The 17,034-nt window shown below is 49.8% G+C and overlaps 2 protein-coding genes across 2 annotated transcripts in view; both read left to right on the top strand.

Annotated features, from left to right (window-relative positions):
• Positions 1-9,134, top strand: part of LOC100900567 (atrial natriuretic peptide receptor 1-like) — a 31,221-nt gene extending 22,087 nt beyond the window's left edge. Inside the window, exons 3-22 of the mRNA XM_029112875.1 lie at positions 578-741; positions 1,138-1,345; positions 1,928-2,094; positions 2,541-2,675; positions 4,012-4,147; positions 4,236-4,327; positions 5,092-5,230; positions 5,391-5,475; positions 5,594-5,729; positions 5,873-6,133; positions 6,269-6,340; positions 6,819-6,972; positions 7,067-7,406; positions 7,545-7,694; positions 7,874-7,997; positions 8,131-8,270; positions 8,381-8,484; positions 8,603-8,701; positions 8,807-8,898; positions 9,021-9,134. Of these exons, the coding sequence (XP_028968708.1) occupies positions 578-741; positions 1,138-1,345; positions 1,928-2,094; positions 2,541-2,675; positions 4,012-4,147; positions 4,236-4,327; positions 5,092-5,230; positions 5,391-5,475; positions 5,594-5,729; positions 5,873-6,133; positions 6,269-6,340; positions 6,819-6,972; positions 7,067-7,406; positions 7,545-7,694; positions 7,874-7,997; positions 8,131-8,270; positions 8,381-8,484; positions 8,603-8,701; positions 8,807-8,898; positions 9,021-9,134 (2,912 nt within the window). The remainder of the gene's footprint in view (positions 1-577; positions 742-1,137; positions 1,346-1,927; positions 2,095-2,540; positions 2,676-4,011; positions 4,148-4,235; positions 4,328-5,091; positions 5,231-5,390; positions 5,476-5,593; positions 5,730-5,872; positions 6,134-6,268; positions 6,341-6,818; positions 6,973-7,066; positions 7,407-7,544; positions 7,695-7,873; positions 7,998-8,130; positions 8,271-8,380; positions 8,485-8,602; positions 8,702-8,806; positions 8,899-9,020) is intronic.
• Positions 9,135-12,643: 3,509 nt separating this feature from the next.
• LOC100900427 (ornithine decarboxylase) lies at positions 12,644-15,146 on the top strand. Its single transcript, XM_003748350.1, has 7 exons — positions 12,644-12,730; positions 12,985-13,158; positions 13,277-13,455; positions 13,827-13,961; positions 14,087-14,553; positions 14,645-14,906; positions 15,068-15,146. Exons 1-7 carry the CDS (start codon positions 12,644-12,646, stop codon positions 15,144-15,146), a joined length of 1,383 nt encoding a protein of 460 aa, XP_003748398.1.
• The last annotated feature ends 1,888 nt before the right edge of the window (positions 15,147-17,034 follow it).

The following is a 17,034-nucleotide window of genomic DNA, read 5'->3' as shown; positions in this document are numbered from 1 at the left end:
AGACAACGTATGCAGCGATGCTCGCTCTATTTTTTACTCGTTATTGCGAGCGCGTTGATGGTTGCCAGGGCCGCTGTGTCTCGAGCCGCCGGCGATTTTTGGACAATGCGAAAGATATGCGAGTGATCAGAATTCCGAACACAATCTAGTTAGGTCCTCGATCTTTGTATTGCACGTAGGAACGAAATCATATCGCCAAGCTTTCGGTCCCGCTGGCTGTCTCGAGCAGACTCTCTTATTTTGGCGCTCAGAGCACGAAGATCTACCGAACAATATATGTAGGGATATTTCCCAGGGTCTGAAATTCCGCGCATATGCACAACTCGCACATCCAATATCCCACTCGGAGGTATGTTCCCGTAGCCGGACGTATCGCTACTGCTAATCTGCACTCGAGACAGTTTTCCGGAGGCAATACCCTAGGGGCTCGCTCGAACCAATATGGAGAGAAGTCGGTCCATTCCATTCAGAGCCATTCTGCGATTTCGCGTCTCCGGTATCGACTTGCTGAATCACCCGAAGTCTCTGCTACGAATGTTCTCAACTCGGCTGTTCTGACTCAGGTATTTCGTTCTAGGCTGCTCGGCCGCCGTCGATATCGTGGGTCGCCTTGCGTCCTTTTGGAACATTCCGGTTTGCACGGCAGCTGGAGTGAACGCTCAGTTCGAGGACCGGACGGTTTACTCGACTCTGCTCAGGCTCGCCTTGACCATAAACACCTTGGGGGACGCTATTACCCACGTAAGTATATACTCAATCTACGTGCTATCTGGCTTTACCCAGCGTGCGTGCTCCCCTTGACTCGTTCAGAGCTGGCGTTCCGCCGGTACGCACGGCTCGGCTCCGGAGCTCATCGTCGAAACTTGCTGCATCGCGAGTTTCCAAGCAGAAATCTCCAGCTGTCAGCGCGTCGGCGCCGCGCCGTCGGCCGGGGTTCGGAGCGCGGGGAAACAGCGCAATCAGCCCACGCGAGGGGCCCCCACCCGAGCGAAAACCCCAAGAATTCGAATACATAGACTGATCTCGGGAGTGAGCCGGGGGATAAGCTTGAGCCTGAAGTCCAGACCTGGAATCCTCGTGCTCCCGCAGCGGCAGGAGAGATGGAATAGATTACGCTCTATTCTCTCCGTTTCCCAGGTGATCAAGTTCTTCAATTGGCACCATGTCGTGATTTTAAGCGATTCGTCGCAAACGTTCTTCAGACAGCTCCACAAAGCTCTCAATCCGATAATGAGCAACTTTCAAAGAGATGGATACAATCTGACAAGATTTACCCGCGAGTTCGAGTCCAAGAAACAGCCGGACTACACGAACCTCTTGCTCGAAGGACGAGCCCATGGTCGAGGTAAGATAACACTTCTTGTTGTCCTCCATTGTCGTCTCTTCATCTTTTTCTGCTGGGACCGAGGGATGAAATGCAACACCACAAGCTCTCCAACTACTCAGCGACCGACCTCAGCAACGTCGGTCGCTTGGGTTTTGACTCGGCTGTGATGGCAATGGTTTATAGGAGGAGAGGTATTCCGTCCGATCAGAAGATCGTTTCCTCGCTGACCCGCGAGCGACATATGACGACAGCGAGGTATTCTTTAGGCCTCTAAGCTGGTAGATTCCTTCTTCCTTTTCGGTATCCGCTTTGCTCGCAATCTTTATGGCTGCGAGCGGAACTCACTAATCCAGGATTGTGACCATCAAAAAATCGTTGACCTCTCTTCTACAAAGGTTGTTCCTTTCGAGCGGTTTCTCCGTCCTTTCCGACGAATCCTACCGGATCCTGATCTCCACGCTGAGTTCTGTGATTCCCTCGCGTGGACCCTAGTCCAGAAGAAACTCTCGGCCTGCCTCGAACTCTTTCTTCATAAACGATTATGCACGAAAATCTTGATCGGCTTATCTGATTCATCTCTATCCCCCATGCTACGGGAAGTGTTCCTCCTCGGAGTGGACGGCATCGTTCTGCGACAAATAATGCTGAGAGCGTTCGATCTCGGCATGGGAAACGGTGAATACGCCTTCATCGCGGCCAAGCCCTACAAGAACGTGAGGTACTTCGGTGATTTCGCTTGGAACGTCCCGGGCGACAGTAGAAACGAGGTAATATCCCAGAGCGAAGATTACCGTATATAACCCAATAGAGGCCCGAACTTATATTTCTTCAAAACCCCCGGCGGAGGGGTTTCTATTGGAGAGGGGTTTAAAATCGATCAAGACAGCAAACAAGCTGAAATGAGATAGCGGGACGGGCATTGAGAGCGAACTCTCGATCCAAAGATCGGCGACCAAAACACGATAGCAGCAATCTCGATGAAATCTGTATCCACTCATTTCATACAACTTGCACTATTCAATCTCCGGTTTCAAGAATCCGGGGCGGAAGGGGCTCCTATTGAGAGACTTGAGGTATTCCTCCCAATGATCGACTGCGCCCGTGCGTCCCATAGATCTCCCGAAACACGTTGCATGTCGGAGAACATCCGCGGGAGGCGAGCTTCAGTTCTTTGTCTTTAGTCGATATCTCGAGTAAGAGTTGTATTTTTCAGGACGCGAGGAAGATGTATGAGCAGCTTCTAGTCATCTCATTGAACATTTCTCCGAGCGCTGAGTATGTCAACTTCGTTGATAAAGTCGTGCTCAAGAGTCAAGCCGAGCAAGACGCCAGTATTGATAAATCGATCGTGAGTAATCCAGCTGCATTAGGGTCCCAGACGCAAGAGAGGAGTGCGAGCCCAATTCTGTGATGCTTTCGGAGCGGTCTGCTTTCCAGCCCATGAGCTCCCTGTCGACGTCGATAACGATTTCTATACTTCTGCTAGGCCTGAGCACGTCGGGTATGAGACCATGGGCGCCAACGTTCGTAGACACACGCGCCAATGATGGTTCGCGGATACTCGCTGTTCGTTGGGGTCCTCTTTGATACGCAACAGCTCGAAAGCTCCGTGATTGATTATCACTGAGTCATTATCCAGACGTGATAATGAAGCCCCGGCCATAGATAGATAGATCGACTCTGAAGGATTATCATCAATCACTGGGGTTGTCGACAGGAAATACCGTCATGCATCCGAATCGTGACTTTTAATCCGACTAAATTCGATTCAGACGCATCTCCCTCGACCCGATTTGAATTTCCCTGAAACTCCTCGCCCATGGGAGTTTGCTACCTCCACAGGGGTCACGAATCACGAAATAGGGAGATCGACAAGTCAGCTCTTGACGCCCCGGGGCTGCGCGTGTCCTCGGCTCTCCTACGTCCTGTCCGATGACATGAGCATTCCCACGCAAAATCACTTTGACAGAACCTTGGGAAATCCCCCAAGTACTCTTCCCGCGTGAGGCATGAGGTCGAGCTCCGGGTTCGACGGATTCCCGACGAAATAGCACTAACATCTCCTCCGGCTTGACCGTATGCTCATTCGTATATCAAGCGCATCTCCATCTAAAATGCGTCGAAGGACTGGCGATCAAACAGATCCGAGTAGACAGTTTCTCATAATCCTCCGAACTCCCAATATCAGCCTGTGGACTCCTGAGACCGGTTATATAACTTGGCGCCGGGCAATGATCGCTGTCAACGCGATGCGCTCGAAATTGCATTTTTGCATCGGGGAACGGAAGTAACGGAATCGACTTTAATATATCACCGTGCACGGAAGAAATACTCTCTGGGACCTCTGCCCGAGTCCCATGATCCTACCCGGGCTTGGAGCTCGCGACTCCGCGTGCTTCAATAGTGCTCAGGTTTTAGGTAGAGTTGAACGAATCGCGTCCCTCACCCGAGATCCTATCGAGAATATAAGTTATCCGACAAAACGATAAGAATTCTCTAACTCCCGGAAAAATATACATATCTCCTATCCCCTAGCCGACGACACCAAATGTCTGCTCAGCTGCCCCGTTGTCAGGAGAAGCGATTAGGTATATTATGTAGAATGAGGCCTGAAGAGAATGGAATGTTCTTCAGTTTTTTCCTGATGTGATCGGTTGGCGTGTTGACTTCTTTCCGTATTTCAGATCAACGTCCTACTGGCGGGCTTTTATGATTGCGTGCAGCTCTATGCATGGGCCGTGAACAGAACCTTGACTGAGCGAAAAGATCCTCTTGACGGGAGACACCTTATCAATGAAATTCTCAACTCGACTCGAAAAGGTGAGTTTGAACGGAAACCTTTCGAAGAGTGCTGGCTGTCCGCCTCGGGATCCTCGGGGATTGACCGCGGTCTTATTCATTTCCCAAGGGCTCACTGGAATGCTTCATTTCAATAAAAACGGTGATCGAATGGCGGAGTACGCAATCAACGACCTCAATCCCGACACGGGAGAGATGGAGGTGAGTTCCCTACGTCGCAAAGGTCTCAAACGTTCGAGAGGCTTCAGAGAGTCGCTGAGCCGGCAATCGGATTCGAGATTATCTTGGGTGGTCACCAGGGGAAGAAACGAAGCGGAGTCGCGAGGAGGAACTCCCGTCGACAGGGACGACAGATCTAGACGCCACTAAGTCGGCTCCGAGATCAGGATATAATGTTTATTCTTTGCGGGGGCAATGGGGTTTCATAGGAACCCAGTCGGACCCCCGTCAGATTTTCCCGACCTTCGCTTGGATGAATATTGACTCTGACTTGCCTTGTCGAACTCATCGAGCAGCTTAGGCCCACCGTAATTTTCTCACGCAATGTTCGAATGACCCGACAGGAGCGGGAATATTGGTTTAAAACATGGGCTCAAAGTATCTCCGGACCTCCTCTCTATACGCTCGAGCAGAACCGAATCTGGAGAAACTCGATCTTCCGAAGAGAGGTCCGGTAAAGCAGGAGCTCCACAAGAACAAGACAGGGCTTGCGGGCTCCAGACTCACGCGTGACCGATGCCTCAGAGGTCACCGCGTGTCCGAAGGGGAGCAGGGTACAAGTAGACCGACCTTGGGAGAACGTGGGGAGATGTCTCGGGGAGTCCAAGCCCGAAAAGAGTCCGCCGCTCGAGTCAATCGCTTCTAACACAATTTACGATGCTCCACGAACGCCATCGCTTACAGATCCGATTAGAGGCGCTACATCCCCCGCACAATCCTGATAGATAGTGTGACTTCTCTTCCAGATGGTTGCCGTCTACAGTCCGTCGGACAAAACCGTGAGCATTTTAGAAAACGCCTCATTCTCCTGGATATCGGGCTTCGCGCCCCTGGACGTTCCTCCATGCGGATTCCTCGGCGAATCTAACTCGTGTCGCAAGATCGGTACGCTCATGCTCCTTTCGTATTCGAAATCAAAAATATGCAAATGCGGAAAAAAGCTGCGCGATTGGACTCAATCTGGGTACCCGTGCATTACGGATACGAACATCCTTCCGGTTATGAGGATAAGCGTGCTTTAGTATCTTTCATGATTCATCTACAGAGTCCTCAACGTTTCTCATCATTACCACAGTGGTCACGTTAGCGGGCTTCCTGGCAGCCGCAGTTATTGCTTTCATATTCTACAGGTACGAGGGAATCTCATTACGAGCTTTAGCGATGGATTACGTAACTGTGGAAGTGCACGACTCAAATCGCACGATTCGTAATGTTCTCGATCGGATGACATCAATGTCTCTTCCACAGAAAAATGAAGTTGGAGACGCAACTGGCTAATCTCTGGTGGCACATAAAATGGGATGAAATCTGTTATCCGGACAAACAGCGGAAATCTGCAACCTCGATATCTGTCAACGGGGAAACGGAACAGAAACCCTCACCAGTGCGTAGAGACAATTTTCGATCTATCCCTCTCTGTGCCGAGAGAATTAAAGTGGAACTGCATGGCACGCGATGTCTTCCCCCGGTACATGGAATAGGAATCGACCAGTGGCATAATGGACATTTTCATTTTTTTCTTCAAAGCGATTTGGTGCCGGTTTATCAGTGGAGAACAGTCTGGCCATCGGACGGTTCGGTAATGTGAATATCGGGATCTACAAAGGCATGAGGGTGGCTGTGAGGATCATGCGCATTTCGAAATTCACAACAACCCGCTCAGTTCTTCTCGAGCTGAAACAGATGCGCGATCTGACACACGAAAACCTCATCCGACTGATAGGATTAACAGCGGAAGATCCTCAAGTAGGAGTCGTCATGGAGTTTTCTCCACGTGGAAGCTTAAGGGTGCGTCTGGGATCCTTTTATCATCCTGTATAACCGTCTGATGCTTCCCGCCCAGGGAGGGGGCGTCGTCTCCCCTTCCGCACTGTAAGTATCTAATGCAGGCCTGAATCGACTGAAATGAGAAATATCTTGCAGGATCTCCTAGAAAATGAATCACTCCGTCTGGATTGGACATTCCGATACTCCATCATCAATGATATCGTTGAGGTAGGAGGTGTTTCGCAGGGCGCGATAGCAGAACATTCACACGGAAGGTCAGCTCTCTTCCGGAGCCTGCAAACTAGAGTTCCGTGATTAATTTCGATCCGCGGTTCGACACTCGAGTTATATTGCGTCTGGTGCCTGCTGAATATATGCTACATACATAAAAACTGATGAGATTAGTAGGTTACCGCTCGAGTGGAAGGTTGGACATTTATGAGCCTCTTCAAGCTCTTGACATTCCGCGGTTTATGCTTTTGTACTCCGACGGAGCGTGTTCAACGATTTTATACGTCGCCGCATAATAACGGCTCAGCATGAGGGAACAGGGGAATGAGGGGAAAATTATTCTTGCACCAAATTAATATCTTAGCGAGTGCCAAAATCTCCCCCCAAGCGAGTTGGGTCGGATGCCGAGTTCTTGTCATCTGCCGCACCAACATCCATAGACATGAAAGATATAAAATGCATCATTCCCCCACAGGGAATGTGGTTCCTCCATTCGAGCTTTATTGGATGGCACGGTAGACTTCGTTCGACAACCTGTCTCATAGACGCACGATTCGTGGTAAAAATCTCCAACTTTGGACTCCGAGAGCTCCGGAGACAGGTCGCCCTTCCAGAGATAGAAGACCCTCGTGAGTCTCAGAGTGTCACCCGTCAGGATATACCATCGGCCCGGCCCGTTCTCGATCACAGGGTCACCGGAATATGTTTTCCTTTTCTTATCAGGGGACTTGCTCTGGTGTGCACCCGAGCACCTTCGGGACGAACTGCCTCTCAGACGAGGCTCTCAAAAAGGCGACGTATACAGTTTTGCCATCATAATGCAAGAGATCATAACGCGATCGGGACCATTCGAGAACCTCGAGAAGTATTCACGGCATTTCCTGCCCCCGGAAGAGATTCTCTTCCGCGTCAAGCTCGGTTCCAATCCTCCCTTCCGTCCAGATGTCACACCGGAGGATTGCCCGAAGGAGCTGCTCTCCTTAATGAAACTCTGCTGGAACGAGAGTCCAGCTCTTCGACCATCATTCAGTATCGTCAAGCAGCTCATGAAAAAATACACCAAGTAGGTCTCGGCATATTGCCGCCAGCTGTGTCATTCCTCGAGGAGAGTAGAGGGCACTCGTGAAACATTTCAAATTAATTCCTTGACAATTACGATATGGTAATAAAGTCATTCTTGAATTCGATTTCTGTGCTCCAGATCAATGGGCAGCAGCAACTTGCTCGATAATCTCCTGAAGCGAATGGAACAATACGCCAATAATTTAGAACAACTCGTTGAAGATAAAACCGCGTTGCTGGTCGAGGAGAAGCGGAAGAGCGACGAACTGCTCTACGAGGTTTTGCCAAGGCGAGTTGACCGGATTGTTGATTCAGGCATCAATTCCCACGCCTCCCGCATCCAGAGAGAGAAGCCACTGATCGTTTTTCGCCATGGAGACTTTGTGCAACAGCCTGTCAGATATTCCGATACAAGCACCGTCATCGAGGCCTCCGCATAGTGGCTTCATGACACTTTCTGAACTCCAGGTACGTGGCTGAACAACTGAAGCGAGGAGAGTACGTCAAGCCCGAAGCATTTGAAAAGGTCACTATATGCTTCAGCGATATTGTAGGATTCACCCAAATCTGTGCCAACTCCACGCCGATGCAGGTCAGTGGAATTCTTTTCGAGCCTCTCACCTGAGATCCTGAACATTCCAAGGTGTGGTCCTGAGAACCCGAACTCCTCCGGGAGCTTCCGGAGGAAATGGATGAGATGATTGATTTGTGAATTATCATTCCAGGTCGTGGACCTTCTGAACGACCTTTACTCGTGCTTCGACGCCATCATTCAGAACTATGACGTGTTCAAAGTAGAGACTATAGGGGACGCTTACATGGTTGTAAGTGGATTGCCCGTCCGCAATGGGAATGAACACGCCAGGTGAGTTCAGACCGATCGTTCAGACCCCTAATGAGTTCCTCTGCGAATCAGTCGGAGCTCTTTTGCCCGCTAGCGGTCTCAGAAATTGATCGTGCCCTCTCCTCCTCTAGGGAAATCGCCCGAATGACGTTGAGTCTCCTGAAAGCCATCACGCAGTTCAGGGTACGACACCATCCAACGAAGAAATTGCAGCTTCGCATAGGCATGCACTCAGGTACTCGTCGTCATCATCAATATAATCAATGTCCGGCATCATTCAAAAGAGTATCACCTGATGATGCTTTTTGCATATCCTCCGTGATTCTCGCTTCAATTAAACGAATCCGATGTAGGCCCCTGTGCAGCTGCCGTTGTGGGCTTGAAACGTCCGCGGTATTGCTTGTTCGGAGATTCAGTGAATACCGCGTCTCGCATGGAGAGCTATGGGGAAGGTTAGTTCTATCATTTTTCTGGTTGACTTGGCCTCATCCGAGACTTCGGGAATTCCTATCAAGAACCCGTCGACGAACCGTGACTGATTGATTGTGCATCCTCAGCCATGAAGATACATATCACCGGCGACACCAAGCGAATACTCGACACGTTCAACACTTTCAAGACCACATCTAGGGGCGAGATTCAAGTCAAGGTGAGGAAAGGGTCTTGACATCATGCGGTACTTCGTTTATTTCCATTCGATGAGCAAAAAGGTGGTAATGACCTCCCCTCCGATAGTCCGAGAGCTAAATGCAAGCGAGGTTGATTTTGCAGGGCAAGGGCACGATGGTGACGTACTTTCTCGAAGCAGAGGATCCCCCGTTTTCACCCGAAATCGGCTTGCAGGGTACATTCTTCACAAATGAACATCTCCTGAAGAACATCTAAGTCTCCCAGGAGCTAGCCAAAACTATAGTACTTACAAGACGACAATTATGACAATTATCGCAGCAGCAACAATAACAGAACCTAAGAACAGAGCTCAGGGCTGATCTCAATAGCATTTAGCACTTAATTTTTAGTCCAGACTGCTGATGACATGATAATCTAGAGCAGATGATCTCCACTGAGCTTGATCTCTCAATATTTCTTTCATACTCCGAACTCCAGTCTCGTCCCCCAATCCTGAATCGAACCAATTACGATTCTGGAGCTGTCTAGTCATAGGAATAGCATTTATGTATGTGAATCGAGCATAGCGCCCAATCAGTAGAAACTAATTGAAAAGGTAGATACATAGTAGTTTTCCCGAGGTAAACCACTGCTGGAGAACAGAGCAGTTTTATGCTGCTCTACTGATCGAATTTGAATGTTCGTATGCCGTCGCAATCCGAAAACGTCGCACCGCTGTAGGAGCATCAAGATACATCATCGATGATGATCCATCATGTACAATCTCTATCGTTTCGAGAAAGGCTCATTGGAGCGATTATTTACAAGGCTATATTTTGTTTAAATCAATAAAACAATGCACCCTCACAACGGTGGAACAGATCACCGAATCAGGAGAATTTTGTGTTTCCTTTCCCTACTCAAGATTGATCTTCCACCTTGAGCCTTCCTATCATACAGATCCTGACTCACTCAATTTACCAAAGAGTAACAAATCTCATCGAGCTTACGGTTGTTGAAGAATTGATTGATTGATTTCGAACCCCGTTATTTCGAAAAAGGGGGAACACAATTTAGGTTCAGTCGGCACGAGCGCCAGGCGAACATGTTTGCAGTGCTTTTTGTTCGCGCGTCGACCTTCGGACGGATAGCAGTGCCTCGCGGAGGTTTGATTCGTGTGCAATGAAACTTTCCGCAAAGTATCTAGAGGAGCGGAGTCTACGGAACATTCTGCGATCAGCAGCATCGAAAACATCAGACAAACTCCCAAGTGCAATGGTCTCCCTATCCACATCACAACGATTTGCCACTCGTCGAATGAAATTCTTTTGCAGCCGATCGAGTGCCTTCATCTCCTTCTTGAGTTGGGGCCTCCGGATTTCGCAACAGGATGTGAGGCGCGGGAGCATAAGCGACTTATAGAGATGAATATAAAATGTCGGGTCTCTGACAATAAAACTACGCATGATTCTGCCCGTGAGACGACATCTCGAAACAGTAGATTGTACCGACTGCTTACGGAATTTCGCCGCAGATGCATTTTCTATGGACAACATAAGAAGCCTCGTCGCTTATACCACAAGCCGGTGTTTCCGTCTCCCTAGCCCATCATCGGAGGACCCCGACCACGGAATCCACTTCCGGAATCGTTCTGGCTCCAGGAATGAATATTGATCCGAATCATCCCATGGACGACGTATTCTGTTCGCCGGTCTCTCGAAGAAGTCCGATCCCAGCTTGGGCTGTCGTCCTCTCTGAATAGGCTTCTCCTCACGTACCGCGACGCAAACGGCCTCGGGATGAGATTGTTAACTGAATATTGTCCCGCTAGGGGGCCTCATGCCCGAAAATGATCCGGAAAATGAGCGTGTGGTGGTACAGAACCCTAGCTTCGGATGGTGTCACTTGTTGAAACTGTATTTAAGCGAACAAATCTACAGATGCTAAGCATCGACTCACCTTGTAACGAATTCGCACACACTGTGCATCGCTTCCATTATTCATTCCCCGTTGGGCATAGAAAACGCTTTGCTCCTTACACCTACAGTGACGACGTGAAAGATTCCCGGGATGAATGCATGTAGCGTCTCGACGGAACTTCATGTTCCGAGGCTTCCCCCAAGCGAGAAACGCAAGGAAGAATTTAATCGGGCCTTTCATTGGAGGGAGAAGGCGAACACTCCTACTCCCTCCCCTAGGACTGGATAAGAATATAACTCTACGGGGTATCGCCAAGAGATACTGCGGTCTTCGAAAAATTTACAGCCCTGTCAACTATTAGTTATGGGGCTTATTGAACTCTGAACATTAGAGCACTCAAAGTCCTCTAAATTCGGTCGTGGCGACGGCAGGAGGAAGCCCACCACCCTGCCATTAGTGCTTATCTAGCCCAGAAAACAGCCCGGTACGAATCAGCTTGGATCGGCGCCGGTCAGTTGAGTCGGCGAATTATGGGATCATGGAACTTATTGGTACCGATTCTCTAAGCAACAGTACCCGGGAGATGGAACCTCGGCTGTCAAGTCCAGTACGAGAAAGTTTTTTCCGGTCCCTTGGAAGAGATCCGAGAAGAAAGCTCGCCCTGGATATCGCCCCGATGAACGTTCCCGCAACGATGAATCCGTTGAAGCGAACCTGATTCATGTCTGGCTCGTCCAAATCGACCTCCGAAGTTTTCGTGGCCTGGAGTGGCCGCTGTTATCTCCATCGAAAGACTGAGACCGACCGACGACCAGAACAGACATTATAATGGTGCTTCAGCGGAGAACTCTTCAGAACTTCGTAATTTCGATCTAAATTGAGACTGTTCTCGCTCCGCGACCGGTGACTCACTCCAGGCACTCGACTTTGGTCTCGGGAGCTCATAACGTTCATCTTGTTTACCCGCGATTTGCCTTGAATATCGTCACCTACGCATTTATTGCTTTCTTCCGAGGGGCTTATTCCCGGGTTTTCAAAATCATGCGATTTGAACTCGTCGCTGAATCTAGTCCTTCACACGAACGTTGCAGTCAGATGTTTTCGGAGAGAGCGAATCCGGACCAGGACTGGAAAAAAGAAAAATCACGAGAGGAAGAGTGTGATATTATCATAGACATATATATCATACACAATTCTCCAAAGTTATTCAGCCTCGAAGATCCTGGTCATTCCTCTCTGAACTTTGACAACTCGTCCTCTCCTCCCTCAAAGAGAGCATCGTATACTGACGGGAACGAATTTACTGCCTGAGAGCGACGCGCCGCAAGGACAGACCTCCTCCCTGGAAATCACCTAATCTCAGCCACAACGCTGCTTCTCACCTTCGAGTAAGGGAAACTGCTACTTACTCGGTGAGCTATCGACCCGTACAACAGCTCTATGCCGAACCAGCCTGCGCTTAAAGCCCATGCTGAGGTGCGGCAGGCTCGAGAGATCCGTTCATTGTCCCAGTACGTTCCCTCTTCCATAGGCATGGGCGGACCATTCCATCTAGAAATCGGCGCTGTCCCCGCGGCTCGGAGCCTATTCTTGATTAACTGCTCTGGGCATTGAGAGCCCACTCTCTCAATTCTCACCCCGGGCCTGGGGGTATTTCCGAGTTGTGACGTTGTGACCGAGACATCCTGCAGACAGCATCGTCGTGTCAATCTCGCCGTGGCGAAGTCAGGGCGTATCTGGGAAGATTCGAAAACTGCGGCAGTCGCCGCAGAACCAGGACATTGATCTCTCTCCACTGGGAGTTCCGTCTTGACGGATTCCTATTTTTTTCCAGTCGAAGAGACGAAAGTGTCCCAGCTCAGAGGATGACTGCGACTGATGTAGATCCCTGGGAGTCTTCAACTCTCGCCGATTGCCGGAAGCTCGCGACGGAAATGATAGGTCGACAAACAGTGAGTTGATCATAAGGTCTAGACTTGTATGAATCGGGGAGAAACTGCGCGGCTGGAGTGCCACAAGAGCTCATAGCGCCTCGAGTATTCCTCGTAAGCCAAGTGATCGAAGAACATATCACCTATACATTGAAACAAGGGGAAGCTCTTGAATCTCGATAATCGCTGCCGGCTGCTCAATGAGCGCGAACGAATTCAGCCGGCGACCACGATGCGCCGGGGAACCCTCAACCCTGACGGATTCCTTCCCACAGCAATTCGACGAGGCGTTCTTCATATGTGACCTCCACGATGTCGAGTACAAGTGCAGGCTCTGGCGGCAGAGTATGCCTGGCATAGTTCCATATTACGCCGTGAAGTCCAATCCAGATCCTCTCCTCTGTCGAGTCCTCTTCACGAATGGAGTGAAATTCGACTGCTCCAACCAAGTGAGTGGATGCCTCCGACGCCCTTCTTCGCGTCCTCGGATTTCCCTCTTTCCGTCAACTCCGCTCCATCCGAACTCCACGAGTAGATTCTGTTGACACCTCCATTCCTGTTCCCCAGAGAGAAATCAAGTTCGTCCTGGAGAACGTTCCCGGGGCCAAGGGCTCGGATATGGTGATTTCCAACACTGCAAAATGCGTGAAGGATATTGCTTTCAGTTTCGAGATAGGAGCCACTCTCATGACGGTAGACTCCGTCGAAGAGCTAGTGAAAATCGTACCTTTCAGAGAAAGAGCAAGGTGAGTTCCCCCCATTTTAGGAAGCTTCTCGCGTGTTGGGGGAACTTCAGAGGGATCGCTCGGGGAGGTTGCTATCACATGAGTAATTTCTGAGGCATTCTTGGTCATTCTGAGCTCTACGGAACCTATAGACATTCAGAATGCGTCTTTGCGCTTCTTGCTCCCGCCCCCTTCACGATGGCGTGGATTGCTCATTCGATATCTCGGCATTTTTCCTCAGGACCAGGTCAGGGTGCTGGTCTGAAAAACCCGGGGTATGTGAACGGCTACGATCACAACGACTGGAGCCTAGACGCCTGGAGGGACAAGAGGGCCTCAACCGGAAGCGACCAGCATCTGTGTTCGTTATTCACGCTGAGGTCTCATTCCAGGATTCTGATCCGCTTGCAAAGCAGTGAACGTACGAGTGAAATCACGTTCAATAGGAAATTCGGTGCCGACAATGATACCATCTTGAAGATCTTGATTAAGTGCAAGGAGTTGGACCTCAACGTAGTCGGAACGCAGTCAGTACGAATTCTTGGCGTGTTTATCCATCGGGTCTGAGTTCAATACTCTCCGTTCGATTTCCACTCTCACCCGGGGAGCCGTGAGGAATTGGAAGATATTACTCATCAGCGTATCATTCCAGCTTCCACGTCGGTCTGGGTTTCGTGTCGCCTTTGATCTATGACGAATCGATTGAGCTCTCCAGAGCGGTTTTCGACATAGCGAAAGAAATGGGCTTCACCATGAACATCCTCAACATTGGAGGCTCCTTTCCTGGCGGAGTGCGACGTCGGAAGCAGTTCTCAGAAGTGGCCGCTGTCGTTCAGCGATCCTTGGAACGGAATTTCCCGACAGGTTGCGGAGTGACGGTTATCGCCGAACCAGGACAGTTCTTCTCTACTTCGGCATGGATATTATGTACTAAAGTTGTAGCTGTGAAAGACACTTCGATCGACAAAACCCATAACCCTGGTGCCGCGAGCGATCTCAGAGCCAGGCTGTCACGCATGCAGCGAAGACACCTCAAGCTCAACAAGCTCGGAGAATCCCACTCACAAGAGGAAGTGGCCGATGCCGCGGTTGGGGGGATTGTCGCAAAAGAGCATCACGGTGAGCCGCCGCAGAAGTGAATCACGAACATGGGGCTCATTGAAGTTTCGGAGAAGGTCCGTTCTTTTCGATATTTGATTTTTCGAAGCAGTTGTGCTCGCGAGAAACGTGTTCCTGAACGAAAGCCGGTCCAACGTTATTCCTAGGGCGGCTCTACCGTACCTCGACCTCCACTTTTACCGAGTGGGCAAAGACGAGGAAATTCCCGACATTGGCGACGGTGGGACTGATTCGAAGACCGTTCTGTGGGGAGCAACGTGCAACCCCATCGATCACATTCTCGAGTGGGGTCACCTCGTCGACTTCAAGTGCAACGAGTGGATCCTCATCGACAACATGGGCACTTACTCCAGGTCAGTTCCCCGAATCGCTTTTTGGATGATTCTCAGACTCTCCAAACAGATGCAGACCGGAACAAGTATCAGGGTGAGAGCGATAGTACGAAAAGATTCATAATCTTCGAGTTCCGGGCTATCTACCAAGGAATGTTCTAAGATGAGCTTCAATCTCGCAGAGCTTTCCAGTGTGGCTTCAACGGATTCGGAATCCCGCCGGTGCACTACATCGGTCACGGCGCTCGCAAGGAAGCCTGACAGAGTTGTTCTCGCGTTTCCACTGATCAATTCCTGAAGTGAGCGAACATGCGTGCGGCTCCAACTGGTCTCTCAATTCACAAGGACCTGATATTGCGTGATATCATTCGGAGAATTCCGCTGGGCAGGGAGGAATCAACATTGACAACGCTCCAGGTGGAGCAGGATACATGTAAACCTTCCCCCAAGACGGGATTTGCCTACGGAGAATAGTCAATGGTCTTTGTGGAATTTCTATGTGCAACAAGCGTTTCTTGCAGCTCTGTGACTCCGGCGAAGACACTCCTTTCTCCTACGGGTGATATCGATCCCTCAGCTTAGCTGAGTGACGACTCCCCAGCTGCGAGAATCCCCGTTCGTGGGAAAAAGTACCTCTGAATTTGAAGCCGCTTCTCAGACAGTGGCCAGTGCTGGATCTCTGAGACGATCAGGGAAACGACGGATGCTCGAATCCGCAGATTGATAGTCCCGGAGTCTTGCGTCTCCAAAGAAAATTGGAGTCACCCCTTCCAGGCATTTGCTCGTTTCCTATCTGGCCGATATACCCGGGGGAAACGGATATGGATTAGATAATAGCAACGCGACAAGACGATGAGCTAGAACTTCTTCGAGACCGTGTCAGTGTACGACCGGGACTGTACATCTCCCGCGTGACTCGAGAAGGAAACATAAGGGATTCAATTCAGAATGGGTTCTTAGGGATAAGGTTCGAAACGAGCATACCACCCGTGTCCCCTCGGAGAAGTCACTCGAGGCACCGTCCTATTTCAGAATGAGAAGTCAATTGAGCAAGATTGAAAATTGACAAGGTGTTTATTGATTGTTAAGTTATCATATTTTGAGAATTCATTATATAACAACACAGCACCGTTCATAGAAGCAAATAGAATGAGTTGCTGGAGTGTCCATGTCGAGCCAGACAATCGCCCGAGCAGAGCTCCTATCAACCTAGGACTAGTAGAACTTTGAGGTTGAAAAAACAGTAATCGATACGATTGCTTGAATCGTCCCGAATATGTACATGGGATATGAACCGATGTGACATCGGCGTTCGCTCGTGAGCATTCGGGTAAAATATATCTGCATGCTCGAAGAAAAATCGGCCAACAGAAATCTCACTTAACCGAAGGCCACTTTCGTCGACCTCTGAGTGGCATCACAATGACAGACAAGAATTGTTTTGGGCGTTCTCCCCCCAGTAACCTCGCTCTATGGGGGGAGTCTATGAAAACTTTCCCACAATTCCTTTACAAACGCAACGATAGATCGTAATAACGGTGTGAGAACGGAACTCGGCGCAGCCTTTCTCAATCACTTTCGCGTCCATTGATTTTTTTTTATACAGGTGCTTCGATTGCCAGAGGACTGTAGATTGATTGATCGCTTCAAAAAAGATTCGGCCGATCAGCCGAACAAGAGGCTCTCCAAGGATTGTTGCAAATGTCATTCCTTTGTAAATGATGTGTTAATTGTTGCTGTGGCAAAATGTTGGTAACATTCACAAGTTAAAGCTGGTTTCTCAGACTGACCCTCGATTCTCGTACTCGAGCGAACCGTCATGTGTGTTTCCACATAAATTCATCGTCGCGCATCGCGCCAGACATGGACGGTTCGCGTTTGATTCGCTCAAACGATGGTTCGGAGACGACGGAGAACCAATCGTTCCGATACCGAGGAGACCGAGGGGCCAGTCTTGCTTTCGCACGCTTTCGCAACCGAGGTTCGAGCTTCGATAGTCTCTGCTCGCGACGGTGAGAACAGAGCATAGGCAAAGAGTTGCGATCAAGGCACTGACTAGAAGAGGTTCGCTATCTTAATGGCAGATAGAGAAATGCATGGGCAGGAGTCGCGTATCCGGTAGCGAGTCCCGAAGAGAGATATGGGAGAT

Source organism: Galendromus occidentalis, unplaced genomic scaffold (genome assembly GCF_000255335.2).
Source record: "Galendromus occidentalis unplaced genomic scaffold, Mocc_1.1 scf7180000077530, whole genome shotgun sequence".
Taxonomy (NCBI): Eukaryota; Metazoa; Arthropoda; class Arachnida; order Mesostigmata; family Phytoseiidae; genus Galendromus; species Galendromus occidentalis.
The sequence above is the reverse complement of the archived record's forward strand: the minus strand, read 5'-3'. Positions and strand labels throughout refer to the sequence as shown.